Here is an 18,633-nt window from a genome sequence, read left to right as displayed (position 1 = left end):
GGGGGGGGGGGGGGGGGGGGGATTTTTTTTTTTTAGTCACAGCTCAGTGTTGACTGCAGCAGCTGTAAAACAGTGACTGTAAAACAGTTAACAAGACAGTTCTGACCCTGAAGGGTAACGTTAGTTTTATGGTAGCCATGCATCTCCCTGCTTCTACTCCTCCGTGCTTCCACTCCAGTGAAGATGCATCAGCTCCCCCATATGACATGCACCCCTTTTTTGGAGGGCTAATGTTTGGAGAAGGAGTATATGTGGTATGGGAGTAAATGTGGTATATTTAACTTCTGTTATTGTTCAAAATCTGGAAGATATAGACAGCAGGTTCAGAATGAATCCCCATGCTCTCATTCTTCCTGTACCACAATACTTACTTGTATAGAATTATATAAAAGTATAATTCATTCTTCATCTGACCTTGCCCTGAATACCTCCAGCAATAACAACTTCACTACTAAATGACCTTACTATAGTAAAGAGCTTCCTGTGACTTAGCCTACTCTATTTTCAGTCCCTATAGTATTTTATCATGAAGTTAGAGACCACAACCAAGAAGACTAGAAGAACATGAATTTGAAAAAATATACCTTAGAAAGAGACAGAAACCCTTCACTGGAGAGCACCTCTTGAGCATTTCTATCCATAAACATACAACACATACAAGTCAGTTTGGGAAGTGAATAGAGACTGGCAACATCAAATGTCATGCAAACATTCTGAATGTTAAGTATGGTGCAAAGATATTCAGATGTGGAATCCTCCAGCTCTGGGAACCCATATTTATGAGCCAAGCTCAGGAAGTCCAGGAGCACCTCTTCTTTCTCATCTCTTAGTGTGGCACGGCCTGTATAGATGTATTTCAGCAGCATTGTAAACGCTTCTGCAGTAGTATCTTGAAGAGGGATTTCTGCTTCTGGCTGAGATTCTCTCATTCCACCATATAATAATGCTCTAAAGAAAAAAAAGAAAAAAACAAAAAGAAAATGAAAGCGAGAAAGAGAGAATGTAAGAAATGTATGCCCTAACAAAAAGGCGTTTCATTATATAAAAACCAATACAATAAACATCCTAGATTTTACCCATATCCAACTGCCAGGTAAAAGAATAAATTATATTACATTTAACAGATCTTTGAAGAAACAACATAAAACAGAGGAAGACTGGCTTAGCAAGTAAGACATAGAAACTTCTTTTGAATACAACTACAGCTCTTCTCTAAGCATAGGTGTGCCAAAGTGACATGCCAAAGTTTCTTGTTCATCATATCTCCATTGTTTGTCTGTATCAGATTTGCTCAGTTTGCACGTAAATTGTAACTGTGAAAACCCAGCCTGGGAGTTAAGGCAGATTCACTGCTACTCATACATCACTACCAATAAACAAAGACATTTCAGAACTGATGATAGATTTCTGGAGTTTGGATCCCCTGTCCCTTGTTCTGGCCGTGGCATAGGACAGCCCTGAAATCATATCTGATGAAATCGAAAAATAATCTAAGGGTTAACAATGTTTTCACTAGATAATGAATTCAAGTATACTACACATCTAGATTTTAGCTTAGCCCCTCTGACAATACTTGTACAAAAGAACAATTGTACAAAATTTTATTAGATATATTTTAAGAATGGATAAAAAGATTGGCATTACTGGCCTAAATTTTAGGTTGTTTCAATCCCCTTTTTTAAACAAATAGTAGTCTCCTACTTCATAACACAGCAGATATCTTTTCAAACCTCCAGTTTCACAAAGTCAATACACTGTGCCCAAATGTGTTATTTGGACTTTTACTTTGAGAACATCAGCAATACCTTTACACCATCCTCTTTATGTTGTGAAGTTTATTTCCTCTTAAATCTGCGAAATAACTCGAAAGTCCAATTTAATGAAGGTCAAAAACATTAGGATGACGTGGTATTTTTCTATCTTTTTATAGCTGGCCACAGTGTTTTGATACATTGGAAAGCATTTGCACAAGAAAGGTTATGTTCAATGGATAGGTAATTATAGACTGTTTCTTTATGAACTTTCCAGTGTATAGTTCATATGTATTAAAGCTTTCTGTAGGCCTGACAAGATGCTATACTTTACCTGAAATAATTGCACCTAGCAGCCAGGATTACTCTATGTGCAGGAAAACGTTTTTTTTCTACAATAAAAGTAACATCACTGTACTCCTCCCCATTCATTAGAGCACCAACATTCTCTGACAAAATGTGAACATGGTCAATTTCACCCACGGCAGTATAGGGACGGAGCGGGTGACTGTTACTCATCTTGGAGGGTTGATGGTACTGGTAGCCTAAAGGAAGAAAGAAAATAAACATAAGTATTTTGAACAGGTACATAATGGAATTATCACGAGGAATAAGTTATTAAAAAAAATAACCCAATACAGATGGAACAGATATTAGAAAAAGTATTTAGTGAGGGTCTAAAATCTACTTACAATTAGAAAAAAATCCACTTGATCTTAAAAAGTTACATTTTATCTCCAACCCTGCTTTTATTCTGTCAATGTATTTGCTCTAAGTAAACAAATCTCCATCAAAAAATCTAAATTAAATCTACAGAAGTAATGATTCTGAACAATTAAAGCAATTCACAAAACAAGACCCTAGATAAATTAAAATCAGCTAATGGAGTAAGAAATCAACCTGGTAAATAAGCTTGGTCTACACAATGAAATCTGGACTAAAGTGTTTTTATCAGTAATTAGCTAGCATATGGGTGTTTGCAACCTGTTCTCACCAGAACTCAATTAAGTTCCCAGATCTGAAAAATCAGAGTGACTCTTAATGATTAATACACAAAGACTGTTCAGAGAGCAAAAGTTCTACACAACAGAGATTTCAGTAAGTCTTTGAAAGACTTAAAGGATTCTACTGGGACAGTAACTTCACCAAGTGTACCTTCTGACTGGAGAGGCTCTAGTTTTGGGGGGCAGGGGGAGTTAGGGGGAGAAGCTAGGCCTTCTGCTCCTTAATTGCAGAGCCTCAAACATCTCTCAAGGGAAAATATGGCATTTATAAAGCATATGTTTTAGCAATTGCAATCTATTCACGTTACCCATACGCCATGTAATTTGAAGTAGCATTTCTTAAACTTCAACCACCACTTTGGAAGATGAATAAAGTGATATCCATATGGAAACAGAAAATTTGCCTCTGCGTAAATTTCTTGTCACTGAACAAAAGAAAAGTTGCCACACATCCTCAAGCTTCAAACAGAACGCATTAGCAATTTTAAAAGACAACCACCTTGTTGATTTCATCAACATTCATACATTAAAATGGCTAATGATAATTCTAATATTATAAAAGCCTTTGTCAGTCTGTCCATAAAGCTTTATTTGCCCCGTGATTCTTAATGGGCAGTTTGCTAGTAGTAATAATAATGTGGGGTGGAAGCACTCCAGCCCAATATTACTATCTTCTAAGTTTTTCCAAAATAAGTTTGGAATAAGAATATTCTCAACCATTTCTGGGAAGATCAAAGTTGAAACCTGAATCAAACCAAGAAATGGAGTAAAGCTCAGATTGGTGAAGGTCAATCACCAAGTTGCAAGGGGGCACTCAGTAAAAAAACAACTATTTTAAAACACAGGGACATGAAAGGCTAAATGTTTAAATGGTAAGTATATTTGTACTGGTAATGCACTGCCAGTTAACATTCAGTGCAGAGCACAGTCTGATGGGGAAAGGAAGCAGCAGGAAACAGCGTGGTGCCTCAAGAACAGGTAGGTGGCAGGGTAGGCAGGAGGGAGGAGCAAGGAGGAAAGGAGGTGGAGTAGAAGGGGGAGGGAGACTAGTACCCATAGCTAGTCTGCTCCCTCCCTCCCAGTCCACCAGCAGCTGCAGCAGGCTGGGAAATCTCCCACACTGTCTAGTAGATCTTGCCACCACCGCCTCCCTCCACAGTCAAAGGCCCTGCAGAGCGGCTCCCAGCAGGAGCTGTGTCCAAGCAGGTCTTTTTGGGGCAACTGGCTCCCTACACTGTTCTACACAAGCAGCTGTGGCCTCTTCTCTGAAGCAGGGCAGGGTAGGGCAAGCCCTGGGCACAGCTCCACACCCCACAACCAGGACTAGTTATGTGTTATCACCAGTTAAGTATTTAAACAGATACATTTTGAAACAATAATTACATCCCTATTTTACAGTTCTTTTTCCTCTTTGATACTCCTGTTTCAATGTACATAAGGAAGTGACCACAAGAGTGACACAGGTCATTCCTTGCATCACCTGCAATAAAAAATAATGCACTGTGAGGTACCTTTAGTGGGAGTGTGCTAGTACTTCCTGGTCCACACAAACAAAAAAGTAAAGTAGTAGTTTTAGAAATTTAAAAATATTTCTGTGCTGAGTGCTACCTTCAACCTTGTTTGCAGAGGTATTCAGTGCAAAGTTTCAGCCATTGATTACCATCCTCCTCCCCCTAACAACACAGTTCAGCTGTTTGGGTTAGTGCAGATTTTATGTTTATTGAGTATTTTCAGGTACTTTTGTGCTGTAGTAAAAAGCTGTGTGTGAAAGTTCATTTTGCACACATGCAACACATTTATTTTCTTGGTGGAATATTTATGAACTATGCAAGTTCTCACTACACTTCTTCCATGCATACACTTAGAAGCATACACACTGAGAAACACAACAGAGTTTAAATATTTGCATTTTCAGCAGCACTTTAAGGCTCTAACTAGAGATCAGAGCCTCACCGTGCTAGATACTGCACAACCACAAAGAACATGAATCTAAACAAATTCTAGGCAGGCTGCCCATTTCCCCCTCTCCCCCACACACTTCCAGTCACCCACAGGTAGCCCAGTGAGCTGGACACAGCAGTCAGCCAGCTGGATTCAGCTTGTGGGCCATATGTTTAACACCTCTGGCTTAGGGTGTCGTTGCAGCCATGATGGTCCAGGAAGTGTACAAGAGGTGAGGGTTTTTAATGATATCTTGTATTGGACCAACTGTATAGCTGAGAGAGAAGTTACCTAGCACTTTAACACAACCCATCCTTCCTCAGGTCTTGGTGAAAAGCAGACACCACTTGAGTTAAATAGCAGACAGAACACAAGTATATGCATTACTCCATGTGTAAGTGAAAACAAAGAATCCTTTTGAAAGAATGGACTTGGTCCAATAAAACACACAAAAAAAACCCCTCGCCTCTTCAGTGTACATTTTTGGCCACTGAGTAAGACCACGAAACATTACCGATGAGAGACATGTTTCCATGTTGACAGTACTACAACGTACAACTCCAAAAATGAAGTGAGAGAGATGATAAAGTAAGTGAAGCTAGTTGGTAAACACAGGAAGAAATGTGAGACAGGGTTAAGAAACGTATCCTTGATCTTCATTTAGTGTTCATACCATTTCAATTGCTGCTTGGTATTTCCACAGCAGTGTTCCTTCATAACTTTTTTTTTTTTTTAAATCTGAAGAGACCCAGACAACACTGAACCCACCTGTGAAACGCAGAATCAAAATGATCTGTGTGCTTCTCACTTCCAAGCTGAATTACCGCAATGGCTTCAAGTTATCCCTGAGCACTTCCTATTTAAGAAAGAAAAACGCTACTTTCCAAGTAGAGCAATATGCTATGAACACATTACATTGGTTCTCTGCCTTTGCTAAATATTTATTTCTGAGGGCCTGGGAAGGAAATGTGTTTACACTGCTACAACTTGCATTGGTTTTACAAGCTGAAGTAAGCTGCACAGGACACTGGAAGGGTGCATGCAAGTACTCAATTCAAATGGCTGCAGTGCAGCTGTTTTGTAGAATCCAGTGGAGCCCCAACTAATCGTGAACTTTGCATGCACTTGTTGCTTTGGGCTGGACCAATACAGACTGGCTGTGCTGCCATCGATCCACAGCCAGGGGGCCCCATGCACTAAAGCCAGGCAGCTCTGCAGGGCCCCCTGGCTGAACGAGGTTGTTGAAGGCAGCCGCTAGGCTGCCCTGACGGGCTGCTCACCCCAGCTCTGCACTCTCCCTGGTCAGTCATTTAAGTGCCCTAGGGCAGTGGTGCCCAACCTTTTTGGCTGGCAGGCCAGATGGGCAGTACCTATTCCCTTCACAGACTGAATCCAGTTGGTGATCCTGATCTGGCACCCAGGGCGGGCACAGCAGGCACCATCCAGCTTCACGAAGAGGTGCAGGGGATAGGCCAGCCCCAACATAGCTCCACAGGGGAAAGGAGCTTGAACTAGCCCCACAGGGGGGAAGGCAGTGTGGCCTGGTGCAAACTCAGCCCCACAGTGGGGGCAGAGGGGCAGTGTCCCAGCCCAGCTATGGGGTGGAATGGGAGCATGGCCTGACCCTGATCCAGAAGCAAGGGGGAGGGGGGGACACATGGGGCTTGGGAATTTGGCAGTGAGGGAGGGTGGCTGCCACTCCCCCATTATCAAATCTGTGGACTTATGGGGTACCTGCAGGCCAGATGAGATAGCTCTGTGGGCTGTGTTTGGTCTGTGGGCCAGAGGCTGAGAACCACTGTCCTCAGAAACTCAGGGGCTATGTGGAGCGTAGGCAGCTGGGGAGTGTCCAGAAGCTGCATGCCCTGCAAGACTCTGCTCCCTGGACATCCATTTAAATGCCCTGGGAGAGTCTGGGCCTGGGGGGAGTGTTGCTGGCTGGGAAGCAACCAGCAGATGCATGGCTTGGGAGACTTTGTTCCCTGGCCAGTCAGTTAAATGACCAGGGAGATTTTAAGGCTAGTGGGAGCATAGCCAGCCAGGGAGGAGGCAGGCAGTTACCAGGCGTTCCCCAGCCAGCCATGTGCCACCCAGCCCTAGACTCTCCTGGGGCGTGTAATCTAAGGTCTGGATCTGGCCCTGCGTCTATGGGATTTAAAGGCAGCCAGGGCCCTGTGCAAGGAACACAGCTGCCTTAGCTCTTGTCCCTCTGGAGCCCTGTTGCAGATTAGGGCTGTAGAAAGGAGCTGGGCCTTCTATAGCCCAGATGCTAATACGGGAAGGGACTTGCAGCATCTCAGATTGCAGCACTACAATGTAGCCAGTGTCACAGAGTGTTACTTTAGAAGGGGGCAGGGGGATGGGCATTTGCAACCACTGTACTACTAATCAATTGGGATTGTGTGCAAGTGTTCAATCAAATGCCTGCACCAGTTGATTAGTGTTTCAGCTTTGTCCAGCACAACAGAGATTTCTATTGCATTAGCCATTTTTAAAGCAACTGAAGTGCTCTGAACACTTGTACACACCATATTTCAAAGAGTCAAATGGCAAGTCCAGTAGTTAAAATGTAACTTTGTCCATTCCTGAAAAGAGCATGCAGATTTGCAACTGTACTAGGAAAGCTGCATACAGTAGCCCACTATTACAGAGCCTTGCCACTAGGTGACAGAGTGGCAAGTAACTGTTTGCCATGAGCAAACAGCTACCCTGGGAAAAGCTACAGACAAATGACATCTACAGGCAGGCAGACACAAGTTACAGAAGACATTTTGAAAGGTCTTTATCTGAATGCTTATGCAACGACAGTACAGATTTTCACCCAATCGGCTATTTTTTAAGCGGTCTGCAGCCGTGGACTTGCATTTGGTCATAGCTACAACCACTTTCTGTGGCCAGACTGGGTGAAAATTGTTGCTTCTGTCTCCGCCTCAGCAGGTTAGTTTTACCCAGTTCTTTCAGCAACAATTCTAGATCAGGTTTGGCTAAAGTATCCTTGAATAAGGGTTGGCATCATTAACCATCTGATTACTTATACCTGTGCAAATACATTTCTTGCTTGCATCCCAGCAGAATGTAAAATGTTAGTTACAATGTCTAAAAGCATGAAATTGCCCAAAGCTTCACAAGCTGAGCTCATTCCTCTCTATCCCAATCATGCCAAGATCTGCTGCATTGCACTCTTTCTTTAATAACTAGAGCATAATTTGTAGAATACAAAAACTATATTTATACAGCTTTAGAGCAAGAAGCAAGGCATAGCTGTTTACAAATATCATGCTAAACCTACAATCTACAATCAAATATTTGTCACAGTAGTTTGACCATTTTACTAGTAACATCAGAAACTAGACTCCGCAACAGTGGACAAACTTCACAAAAAATATAACTTAAAGGTTTTGTTCTGTTCAATAAGCTTGCTCAACAATTGCATCATCTACAAAACAATCACAAATAGAATTCGGATGAACTGAACTTCCTACAAATCGTTTCTTCCCTCTGCATTTCTGTGAGTTTTTTTCTTCCAGATCAGGGCCTCTAAAATAAGGTTAAGTGTTTACTATTCAAATTTATTAATGAAATGTATTTCTCCTTTTCCAGCTATGAAGAATCTGAACAATTTTCCTCTAAGTATGCAGCATTTTCCAACATTTACCCAGAGCAAGATATGCTGAACAGAAATATGAAGAAGAAATGCAATGCACAGAAACACTACCATGAGCAGTGACATTATTACTATCCAGCTCTCAAAAAGGAGCAGCAGAAAAGGTCAGCAGTAAGTCATTTTCTCCCATTTGGGCTCCTCTCATTATCTGAAAAAGAACATTTCTCCTGCTAACAGAATAACTTTTTAAATCATATCTCAGAAGATAACATAGGGACTTATTTATGGAAACTGCAAAGTTTGTTTTTAAATATAAAAGAAAGTAATAGACTAGTTAGACAACCACAGTCAAAGAATGCTGATTTTTATAAACTTATTGTTCATTAGCAGGTAAACAGAAGACATCACACTAGAACCCAAAACCAACATAAAACAAATCTGTTTTTTTTTAATCATAGAAATGAATGTCCTTCTCTAGAAATGTTTATTTCTTATCTTACCTATCCAATTATAATTACTTTGTCCTGTGCTATAAACAAGTATTAGAGGTGCACCGATATATTGGTCTGATATTGGATCAGCACTGGTACAAAGAAAACTGACTGTATCGGAAATCGGCCTGATGTGGCCAATATTTTCACTGATAAATGCCCATGCATGCATATAGCCACAATGCAGCATGTAGGCAGTGAGGAGCGCAGGCTGGCAGCTTGGAAAACTGCATGCAGCTGATAAGTGTGGTGTGGTGGAAGGGGAGGGGGGAGGGAAGGGGTGTGCTGGGGCAGATCGAGGCCCCTGAGGTGAGGGAGGAGTGGAACTGGGGCTGGGGCTGAGGCAGGGGCAAGCGCTGCCCAACCAGGGCAGGGCGGGTGCGGCACGGAGCTGTGACTCGTCTGGGGGATGAGGGCAGGGGCAGCTTCCGCCGCTGTGTGCCATTTGTCCAGGAGGGCATGGGGAGCGTGCCCCTGGATCTGCGTGAGGTGGGGCAGACTGGGGCCAGGGCTGCATGGGGTTCTTCCCAGCCCGGCCCAGCCTAGCCCAGCCCACCCTGTGCAAATCTGGGGGCACACGCTTCCCCACCCCCCGCCTATGCCCACCCAGATGACCAGCAGGAGCAGTGGCAGGAGCAGGCGAGTGCCAGACCGGCCTGCTCCCAGATGAGTGGTGCGCAGCAGCAAGTACTGTCCCCCCTCTCTCTGAGCCTCCCTGGACTCTATCCCATGCCTGCCCCACCGCAGCTGGGCAGCACTTGCCCCAGCCCCTGCCCCATTCCTCCCTCACTGCAGGGGCTCAGTCTGCCCCCCACACACTTCCCTTCCCTCCTCCCTCCCCATCCACCACACCAGACTTAACAGCTACACTCAGCTGTCCAAGTTGCCGGGTCAGTATCAGAAATCAAATCAGTATTGGCCAGCATGCCTCCTTAAAAATCGGCTATCGTTATCAGCCCCAAAAATCTCTATTGGTGCACCCCTAACAAGTATTTAAGAAAATCCAATTCTCCTTATTCTCTCACTTTGATTTTTTCCTAGAATGAAGAGTCAAGCTTAAGTAAGTGAAAACTGGGGACCAGGAGTCAGTGAGAGGACAATTTAGATAGATTTCAATTTTTTTTAGTAGAAAAATATTTTGCTGTTTTAGAGACTTAAATAACTTAAGAACCACAGAACTGAATATATTGTTGTTGCATTCTTTGCACATTAAATTTAATTTACATCACTACAACATTTACTACACAGGAAATATATTAAGTTATCCTATAAACCAGACAAAAACTTTAAATTTCTGCTTTAAGACATTTCAGTACATTTCACTCAAGGCATTTCAGTACAATAAGCCAATATATCATGAAATAAGAAAATAGTGAAATTCTCTGAATGCAGTTTTACACACACACACGAAACACTAAATAAACGTTTTAAAGCTGACTCTGTCTTAGTGCTGAAGCACATAGATTTCTGAATAACAAAGCATGTAATCTTGGATAGAAATGAGAAACCATAGCAAAAAGTATATTAAATACACTGTAATACTACAATTGCTAAAGCTAAAGTTAGAGTGAAGTTAGTGAACAATTTTAAAATGTAATGTCAAGCTACAAACAGCCAGTATTAAAAATAAATTAACCTTAAAGATTCTGACACAAATATATAATTGCTGCGCTTCTTTTAAAGTCAAATAACTATCCTTAAGGAACCGGGTAGGTCTGCATTAAAATCTTAACTAAGATTTCCATAGGAGTTTTATCAGTTTTAATGGTAACCTTAAGTTCTTAACACTGCTGCTTCTATGTGTTTTGAAATAATCACAATAACACTATTCTTTTACTCTACTCCAGTGATAAATCATAATTCTGTTCTTGAAATGAAAGCCAGACAATGCTTCTGGTGGCTCCTTTTCACTCTCTGAAAATAATTTCTTCCTAAATTTGTTTTTCTTCATATGCTTTCAAACTCAGAACAGTCCTTCTTATATTTGCTCCTAATGCCTTCCTAAAGTCATAATCCCACCCAAGAAAGTCAGCCAAAATCTACAAACTGATGTACAAGAGAGTGTAATCAAATGTTGAAGAGCACATATGTTAATGGATAAAGATACTGTCTTCTTTTCCATACCCCTGGACATACTAACTAGGCCTGTGCGAGTAGGGAAGTATTTGATTCGGATTTGGCCAATTCAGAGGACAGCGATTCGATTTGGATCACTGTCCCAAATAGATTTGGCCGACTCGAAGAGATTTGGTGATTCGGATCAGCCAGGGAGAGGCAGGCACAGCCAGGCAGCTGCAGGTTCTCCCACAGCTCTTCTGGCTGTGCCTGCCTCTTCCTGGGCAGGGGGAGATACAGGAGAAGCCCCTATGGCTGCCTTGCCCCAGCCTAAACCTGGCACTTAAAAAACAAAAAGCAAAAAAAACAAATGCCCCACACTCACTGGCTGCAGAAGCAGCAATTAGGGCCTCTGGGCACTTGTGGCAGAGCCCCTCCCATGCAGTGTGGCCCAGTTGGGTGCAGCAGGGGTTGCTCCCCCCACCTGGCACCTGCGTGGCAGCTGACCTATGGTGCGGGTACAGTGTGGCTTAGCAGGGCACCACACACTGTCTGGGACCTTGGGCCACTGGGGCTGAGTGTAATCACAGGTCTAATTACAGGTCCCCCCAGTAATTAGATTCTATACATTAAATATGTATATGCTTGTTATAATTTTCCATGTATAGAATCTAATTATTGGAGAACTGTCTTAAATTCATCCCTACCATTGCTGCAGGCAGTCGAGGGGGACAGGCAATGGGGGGCTTGGGGAGGCAGTAAAGGAGTAGGCAGTGTGCAGGATAGTGGGGGGACAGGCAGTGCGGGATGCACACAGTAGGGCAGGCAGTGGGGGAGGCAGTGAGGAGAGCAGTGGTGGACAGGTGGCTGGGGGACAGGCAGCAGGGAGGCAGCAGAAGCTTGCTCCCCCATGCCTGTCCACCCCACACTTATCCCCTTAAAGCAAAGCCCACAGTGCAGCTTCAGGCCTCTGCCCCCGCTTATCTCCCCCCTTTGCACTGTTTTTGCTGCCCCGCAGCCTCAGGCCCCCAGCCCCCTCAAAGCCTCTGCCTCTCCTCCTCTTACCCTTGCTCAATGACAGCAGAATCTGTCCCTGCTGCGACCTGAGACAGAGCATAGCCCCAGCATGGCCCTGCAGCAGCCTCATGGAGCCAGCACCACTGGTACAGGGCAAGCTTGGGGCCATACTCTGTATCACAGGCTGCAGCAGGGATGGTGCTGGACAAGGATAAGCGGGTTGGGCAGAGGGGAGATGGGACAAGGTGGGGGCCTGAAGGCAAGGGGTGCATAAGTGGCAGCTGGGGAGGTGCAGGAAGCAACTCCCCCCGCCCCCCGGGCGATGTTAAATGGGGAAAAGAAAACCTCATCTTGGAATCAAATAAAATATTGTAGAGAGACAGATAACAAACAAATGATTACTTAAAATATAAAATAACTTTGTTTAACACAGTGTCAGCAAGCTATCAGTTCTTAGAACCCCCTTAGCTTCATTTTCAAAAAATGACAGAGAGCTTTGTGGTATTTCATTGCTTTTAAATTTGAAAAACTAGTGAAAAATGAGGAAAAAATCTTAGTCATATGCAACAGCTAGAGTATCACACAAAGAATTTATAATATTTAAATTTAAGGCAAGAGGAAGAGGAGGAAGAACACTTTCCACTGACACTGTACCAGCTCATAAGCCCTTAAAAAAAATGCAACTACGCTATAAATCACAACCATATACAAAACACTTCCATTGATACTGGCTTTCCAGGAACCTTCCTAATAAGTAGAGAAAAAAGAGACACAGCTAGACTGACGTCTTACTAACGGAGTACATCGCTAGAATCAAATGCAGTCTGGCTGAATATTTTACAGTAAGAAATAAAGTAAGATTAAAAAATGAGTTTTAATCAATGACCAGTGAAAAAAAATTAAGATTACCCTTTTGCTTACCACACTGCATATATAGCAAAAAAATTTAACTTTAAATGCAACCATTCAAACCCTCAGTAAAATAAAAGTGAAGAGACTAAATAACTGAAGCTGCACTGGATTTCTGTGGGCAATATTATTTGTTGAACCAAGGGCATGGTTAGCACGAACTCTCTTAAATGCAATATCCTTTTTAAACAAGTAGTAATAAAGTAATCTATACATTATGTAAAACAAAGACGCATGGTACTTTTTAATCTCCTCATTTCTGAGTATCTTAGGATTTAATGCCAGTACATTTAAGTTATTTTTAGTTTACTGTGCCACCTCACGTCCAACACACCTTGTTGCGGAAGGATGGGAAAACAGAAGCAAAAATAAAACACTGATTAACTCACTACTCTCTCTGCAATTTTCAAGATGCAATTCCACATAAGCATAACTAAAAACCATAAAATATAGCTCCATAAGTGCTTTGACTTTGGGATCTAGATGTTTTTGGGGTGTTCATGTGCAAAAAAAAATAAAAATAAAAAGATATCACTGTTGCAGTGCTCCTTTAAGAGCAGAAACGGCCTAGAGAGGGCTCTTAGGAGCCAGGCATAAACCCCATAGGTGCAGGTTGCCATGGGAGCAGGCTAATGAGGAAATTAGCCTGGATCTACACCCAGTCAGCTGACTGGAAGGAGGCAGGGCCCTGGGCCCATATAAGCCCCAGAGTTGGGACTGAAGTCAGTTAGGGCCCTGGCTGCTGTCAGGAGTGGAGTTTGTGCAGAAAAGCTCCACTGAGATACCTAGGTGCCTGTGCTGCTACTGCTGGTGAGACTAATGGGGTTTAGGAGCTCCTAAAGTATCCAGGGCTAGGAGGCACACATTGTTGAGGAAGAAATTGGCCCTCTTAAAGGGACAGAGTGTGACTTCCTCTGTTACGATTGCTATTACATTATAGCCCATGGGCTCTTATTTATGTTGTTGCTTTTAATCCAATGGGACTGGGCTGAGGCTACTGGGGAGGAAGAGGGCTCATTGGGGCACTCTACTGTGCAGAGCCCCAGCACCAAAGTGTACAGTGACATGGGATGAGGAGACCCCAGTGCCAGAGGGTGCAGTTACTGAAGCTAAGGGTCCAGTGGCAACAAGAGGCCAAACTAAACTGAGGCCGTATCACTAGAGATAATGTCTACACACCATCTGCGAGGCATGGGGCATGGCAAAGGGGCTGTTTTGAAGCCACGCATCTAGCCCATAAGGCTTGGGGTGTCCTACAAGGCACTTACTTAGAACAGAATCCTGCAAGGGGTCTAAGAACCTATGTGGTTTAGTGGGGTCCACCAGGACCGTGACTGCATAGCAACTTGAGGGCAGCCTCCCTATCTACCACCTATTATCTTAACTATCAAGACATGGCAGGTGAGAATAGAAGGTGCCCGTAGGGCAAGACTGGCATGATCGCGGGGCCCTAGGCTGTCCCTAGGTACCCCACCCCATGACAATCACCTAATTACTGTATTTTTTTAAATGTCTTACAAACTAGTCCTTACAAGAGCAGAGTATTATAACTTGGAAAATGATATTCACACATTTATGTACAAAATGATTACTGTACTTCGAGAGGTTTTCCATCCAATATACTTAACAAAAAGTGGGTAAAAACTGATACCCATTTGACAAAAGGGGTAACCTCAGGTCTTGAAAAAAGGTCAGTTATCCACTCACCAGTAAAGCTGTGTGGAGATTTACAGTGGATGTAGCCTGTAGACAGATGAGTGACTTCCTGAAAATTAGGGTTCTTTGCCATTCTGAACAACAGAAAGACTGATAGGGAAGCCCAAGGAAATCCTATTCAGCAACATCCAGCCACATAGTAAGAACTGTAACATGTTCCTGAAACAGTGCATGAGATATATACCATCATACATACGGGATACATGACCCATGGCTAACCTGCTTCATAAATTAGTTGACAGTTTATAAATATTTTTTAAGAAGTGTAAGTCCTTTTCTGTATAGTGAAAGAAAAGAATGACACTGTTCTTTACAACCATGATGCAATTTTTCACTTTTTATTTTTAAAGGCACTTAGAAATGATGACACATCCATCTCATTTTCACATCATAGGACAACACACATTTTACCAAGGCTGACATTCATACACCAGGCAAGAAACATAGCTTGTTAGAGTTAACGCATTGTAGACCCTGGCTAATACAGGTTCCATAGGAAGAGCGTAATTTCAAAAAACGGGGATGAAGGGGCAGCAACTGGTGCTGCAGGAGTAGCTGTAGTCTTCTGCTCCCAGTCTTCCCCCAACACCCAGGGAGGGCATACCATGCCATGGGAACAGTAGCCAGGGACTTTTCTTTTTAAGTTCCCAAATCAGGTAAGAATTTCCCCCCACCTCTTCAATGCCCCTTCCTTTCCCTTCCATGCTCAGCAGCACCTCCCCATATCTCTCACTCCACACCTTCCCCTCTCTGCTTACGTCTCTGAGCAAAGGAAGGAGAGAATGCCTTGTCACTGCTGCTTTCCCAGCAGTTCCTGCCCATTCCACAGATGGAGTGGGGCAGGAGTGGCTCTGGGACTTCCCCTGATTAAAGCTCTGGCTACTTCAACCTCCTGCTCCAAATATTTCTTTTTCTGTCCTCCTTCAAGCAGCTGTAGATCACTCCCAAGTGCAACCTTTTTAATATAAACAAACAAACTCTGAGCAAAGTGCAATTACCAACAAATAAACTGAGCAAAGAGAGATGCTGGCATCTCATGCCTAACTACAGAATCATCACTGGCCATTTCATGTCAACAGGTCCAAGCGATCATTTTACCAAACGTACTTTCTTCTTCCTAGTGACTAGTATACCAACTGTTACACAGATGGCATCCTGAGTCATTTGTTTGTTAAGAAAGACCAAAGTAGGGCTTAGTAAGAGTGGACATGCTGGCAAGTTGTTTTGTTTTTCTTTTCCTGACTCTTGTTTCGAGAAGGATGTTTTTAAAGAGTTCTGGTGGATGACAAATCAACCTGACCTCATTCCAGAAAACCTGACATAGGTATGACAATGAGAACCTTCCAGTTAGTACACAACTGAGATCATTCAGACCCATTTTTCCCTTACGTATCCCATCTGCAACCTTATTTCTAAGTTTTATTCGGAAGCTATTTAAAAATATTCATATATAATAACTGGTTGGTAAAAGTGCCAGACAGTGAACAGACCCAACTGAAATCATGGACCCTTTTTATTGTATCTTCAAGCCCCTATGGGCACGGATACACATAATACTCAAACAGGTTTTAGATGTAGTTTAAACCTGAAGTGAATGGACAAACAAGTCTGTTAAAACAATTGAAAACTGCCTGGAATGGAAAATCAAGTACTATTTTGAACTGGCTCACTGTGAACCGGTATAACATTTGGACACCACACATCGTATGACACAGGTCTGGTCAATGCTCCAGGTATTCCCCCACCCCCACCCCCCGGCTGCATCTGCTCCCTTGTACTGCTTGTTCAATAAAAGCAGTCTTCCCAACAACTAGCTGTGCCCTCACTTCCTACTCCATGGAAGCCTCTCATCATGCTTCCTCAGGCCCTGGAAATCCAAAAACTCAGGACCAAGCACCCCTCAGATCAGGAAAGCAAGCTACAGACTTCAATAAATGTCAGTAGCCTGTAATTGATCAAACTAATGTTTAAGAGAGAAGGAACAGCAGAGAATTTGTGTGGGGGGGAGAGACCCAGCCCCAGGTCATCCATCCCTTAAGACCATGAAAGCCTGGGTGCAGGCACTCCCCTGCTACACCCCCACTGCAAGGCATGCTGGGCAGGGTGCTCACTCCCATTCCCTGGTGTCAGAGCCACAGTATTTCACACACAACTGCCAAAAGGTTCCCAATCAGTGACACTCTGGAAGGGTGCAATTGTTGTGGGTCTGCATCCTACATACATAGTTGGAGTAGAGCCCCCATTAAGTCTTTCAATACAGATGTTTAACAGGCCTGCCTGAACATATACACGCCTGTTTAAGTAATGTAAACCAGAGCTGTCTAACTTCAGGGTGACTGGAGCCACAGGATGTGCCTGTGTGCATCTGCCAGGGCCACGCACACCATGCAGGCCACATCCTGTGAGATCCCGCACCACAACATGGACTGTGCTGCCTGGCCTCCCTGCAGGTGGGGCTGACAGCACACAGACCCCTGGGCCCTCCCTTGCCCCGCAGCACAAGCACATGTACTCAGCATCCACTCTATCAGACAGTGGGCAAAGCCAACCTATGGTCTGACCCAGTAAGCCGCTGTTCTTACATTGTATGCATTCAGCAAGGCAGGCAGTTAGCAGGGGCTGCGAGTCACATGCAGTCTGTGGGCCATAACATGGCCCATGGCATGCTGCAAGTGGTCCACAGGCTGCCGACTGAACACCCCCCATCAAACTGCTGAGAATGCAAAAGCACGGTGTGAAAAGAGCTCCTGATTTAACATTAAGCACCCCCAGGTCCCATTTGCAGAAACTTCAGGCTGCGTGCACAGTCATTGCTAAGGAAAGAGACTCCCACCCTGCCACCTGTGGGCCTGTGATGCAGTGAGGCTGAGTATCCTACACACGTGAACATGCACACTATATAAACATACACACATGCACACACTGTAGACGCACTTGTGTGCACACGTACTCTCACACAGGCAAATGCCTGCTGTACATGCACAGACAAGTATATATACACGTGTGCACTCCCACACACTCATGTGCACACCAACTGTCCATATGCACATGCATGTATGCACCCACTGCGCGCGCACACGCACTCCTGCACACACTACTCATATATATGTACACACACGCTACACATACATAAACACACATACATGCACTCACACACTCCTGCAAACACCCCCTGTGCACACGTACAAGCATGTGCATGAACATGCTGCACCATGCACACTCACAGAGGCACATGCACTGTACTCATATATGCACACACTGGTGCACACCAACTGTAAACACATGCAGGCACCCCCTGCACGCACTCACAGATACATGCGCACATACACTGCACGCATGAGGCACACGCTCCTGCACACACCCCCTACACGCCTGTCTGCGCGCATACACGCAAGCACACGCACCTGTGCGCCCAGCCCAGTATTCGCACCCCCAGCGCGCGCACGCGACCTCTGCCTGTTCCCAGCGTCGTCTAGCCCCGGGAGCTGGAGCTGGAGCTGGAGCTGGAGCTGGAGCAGGGCCGGGGGGCTTCGCCCGGCCCCACCCCGCCCCGCCCCGCCCCCCGTGCGAGACAAGCGGGGTCTGGCGCCCACACCCCAACCGCCACGCGCGCGCAAGGCACGATGGGTAACGGCCCCCCGCGCCGACGCCCCCCACTCCTGTACTCACCGGCCGCAGCTACAGCGGGGCCCCCGCCCACCCCGTGCGCCGCCGCCTGCTACGTCACCGTGCGTGTTGACGCCACGTAGCAACGGCAGCCTCACCCCCCACGTGCTGACGTTAATAGCAACGCCCAGAGGGCGGGCCTCAGGCCACGCCCCGCCGCGCCCCGCGTTTCCTGCTTGGCGTTTCTGTTCCCTGCCTGGCGCGCAGTCTCGAGCTGCTGGTCTTTCGCCTCCCTCCTTGCCCCGTTGCCGTGCTCTCTGCTGATCTGCCGCTCTGCTTCCAGCTCCCCGCCCTGTGCTCTCTCCCCGCAGCACCCCTCTTCCTCTCCTGGGGCTCCGAGGCACACAGTGACACGCCACAGGCCAGCCTGCCCTGCTCTAGGTGATGGGGCAAGGACCAGGGCTTGGACTCTGGCACGGGGTTTTTGTTGATTTGTCTCCAGGCACTGACCAGTCAGTGGGAACTCTGCCAAGAAACAG

At 44.9% G+C, this 18,633-nt stretch overlaps 1 protein-coding gene across 2 annotated transcripts in view; it reads right to left on the bottom strand.

Annotated features, from left to right (window-relative positions):
- The window catches only part of BTBD9 (BTB domain containing 9), a 370,623-nt gene extending 353,275 nt beyond the window's left edge, over positions 1 to 17,348 (bottom strand). For both annotated transcript variants that reach the window (XM_019526983.1, XM_019526984.1), the window contains exons 1-4: positions 15,229 to 17,348; positions 14,480 to 14,647; positions 2,086 to 2,296; positions 585 to 948 (exon numbers count right to left, since the gene is read on the bottom strand). In XM_019526983.1, the coding sequence (XP_019382528.1) occupies positions 585 to 948; positions 2,086 to 2,296; positions 14,480 to 14,561 (657 nt within the window). In that variant the 5' untranslated portion in view covers positions 14,562 to 14,647; positions 15,229 to 17,348. The remainder of the gene's footprint in view (positions 1 to 584; positions 949 to 2,085; positions 2,297 to 14,479; positions 14,648 to 15,228) is intronic.
- Positions 17,349 to 18,633: the final 1,285 nt, after the last annotated feature.

Source organism: Gavialis gangeticus, unplaced genomic scaffold (assembly GCF_001723915.1).
Source record: "Gavialis gangeticus isolate Ggan-Ray unplaced genomic scaffold, GavGan_comp1, whole genome shotgun sequence".
NCBI lineage: Eukaryota > Metazoa > Chordata > Crocodylia > Gavialidae > Gavialis > Gavialis gangeticus.
Note: the sequence above shows the minus strand (reverse complement) of the source record. Positions and strands in the feature narration are given on the sequence as shown.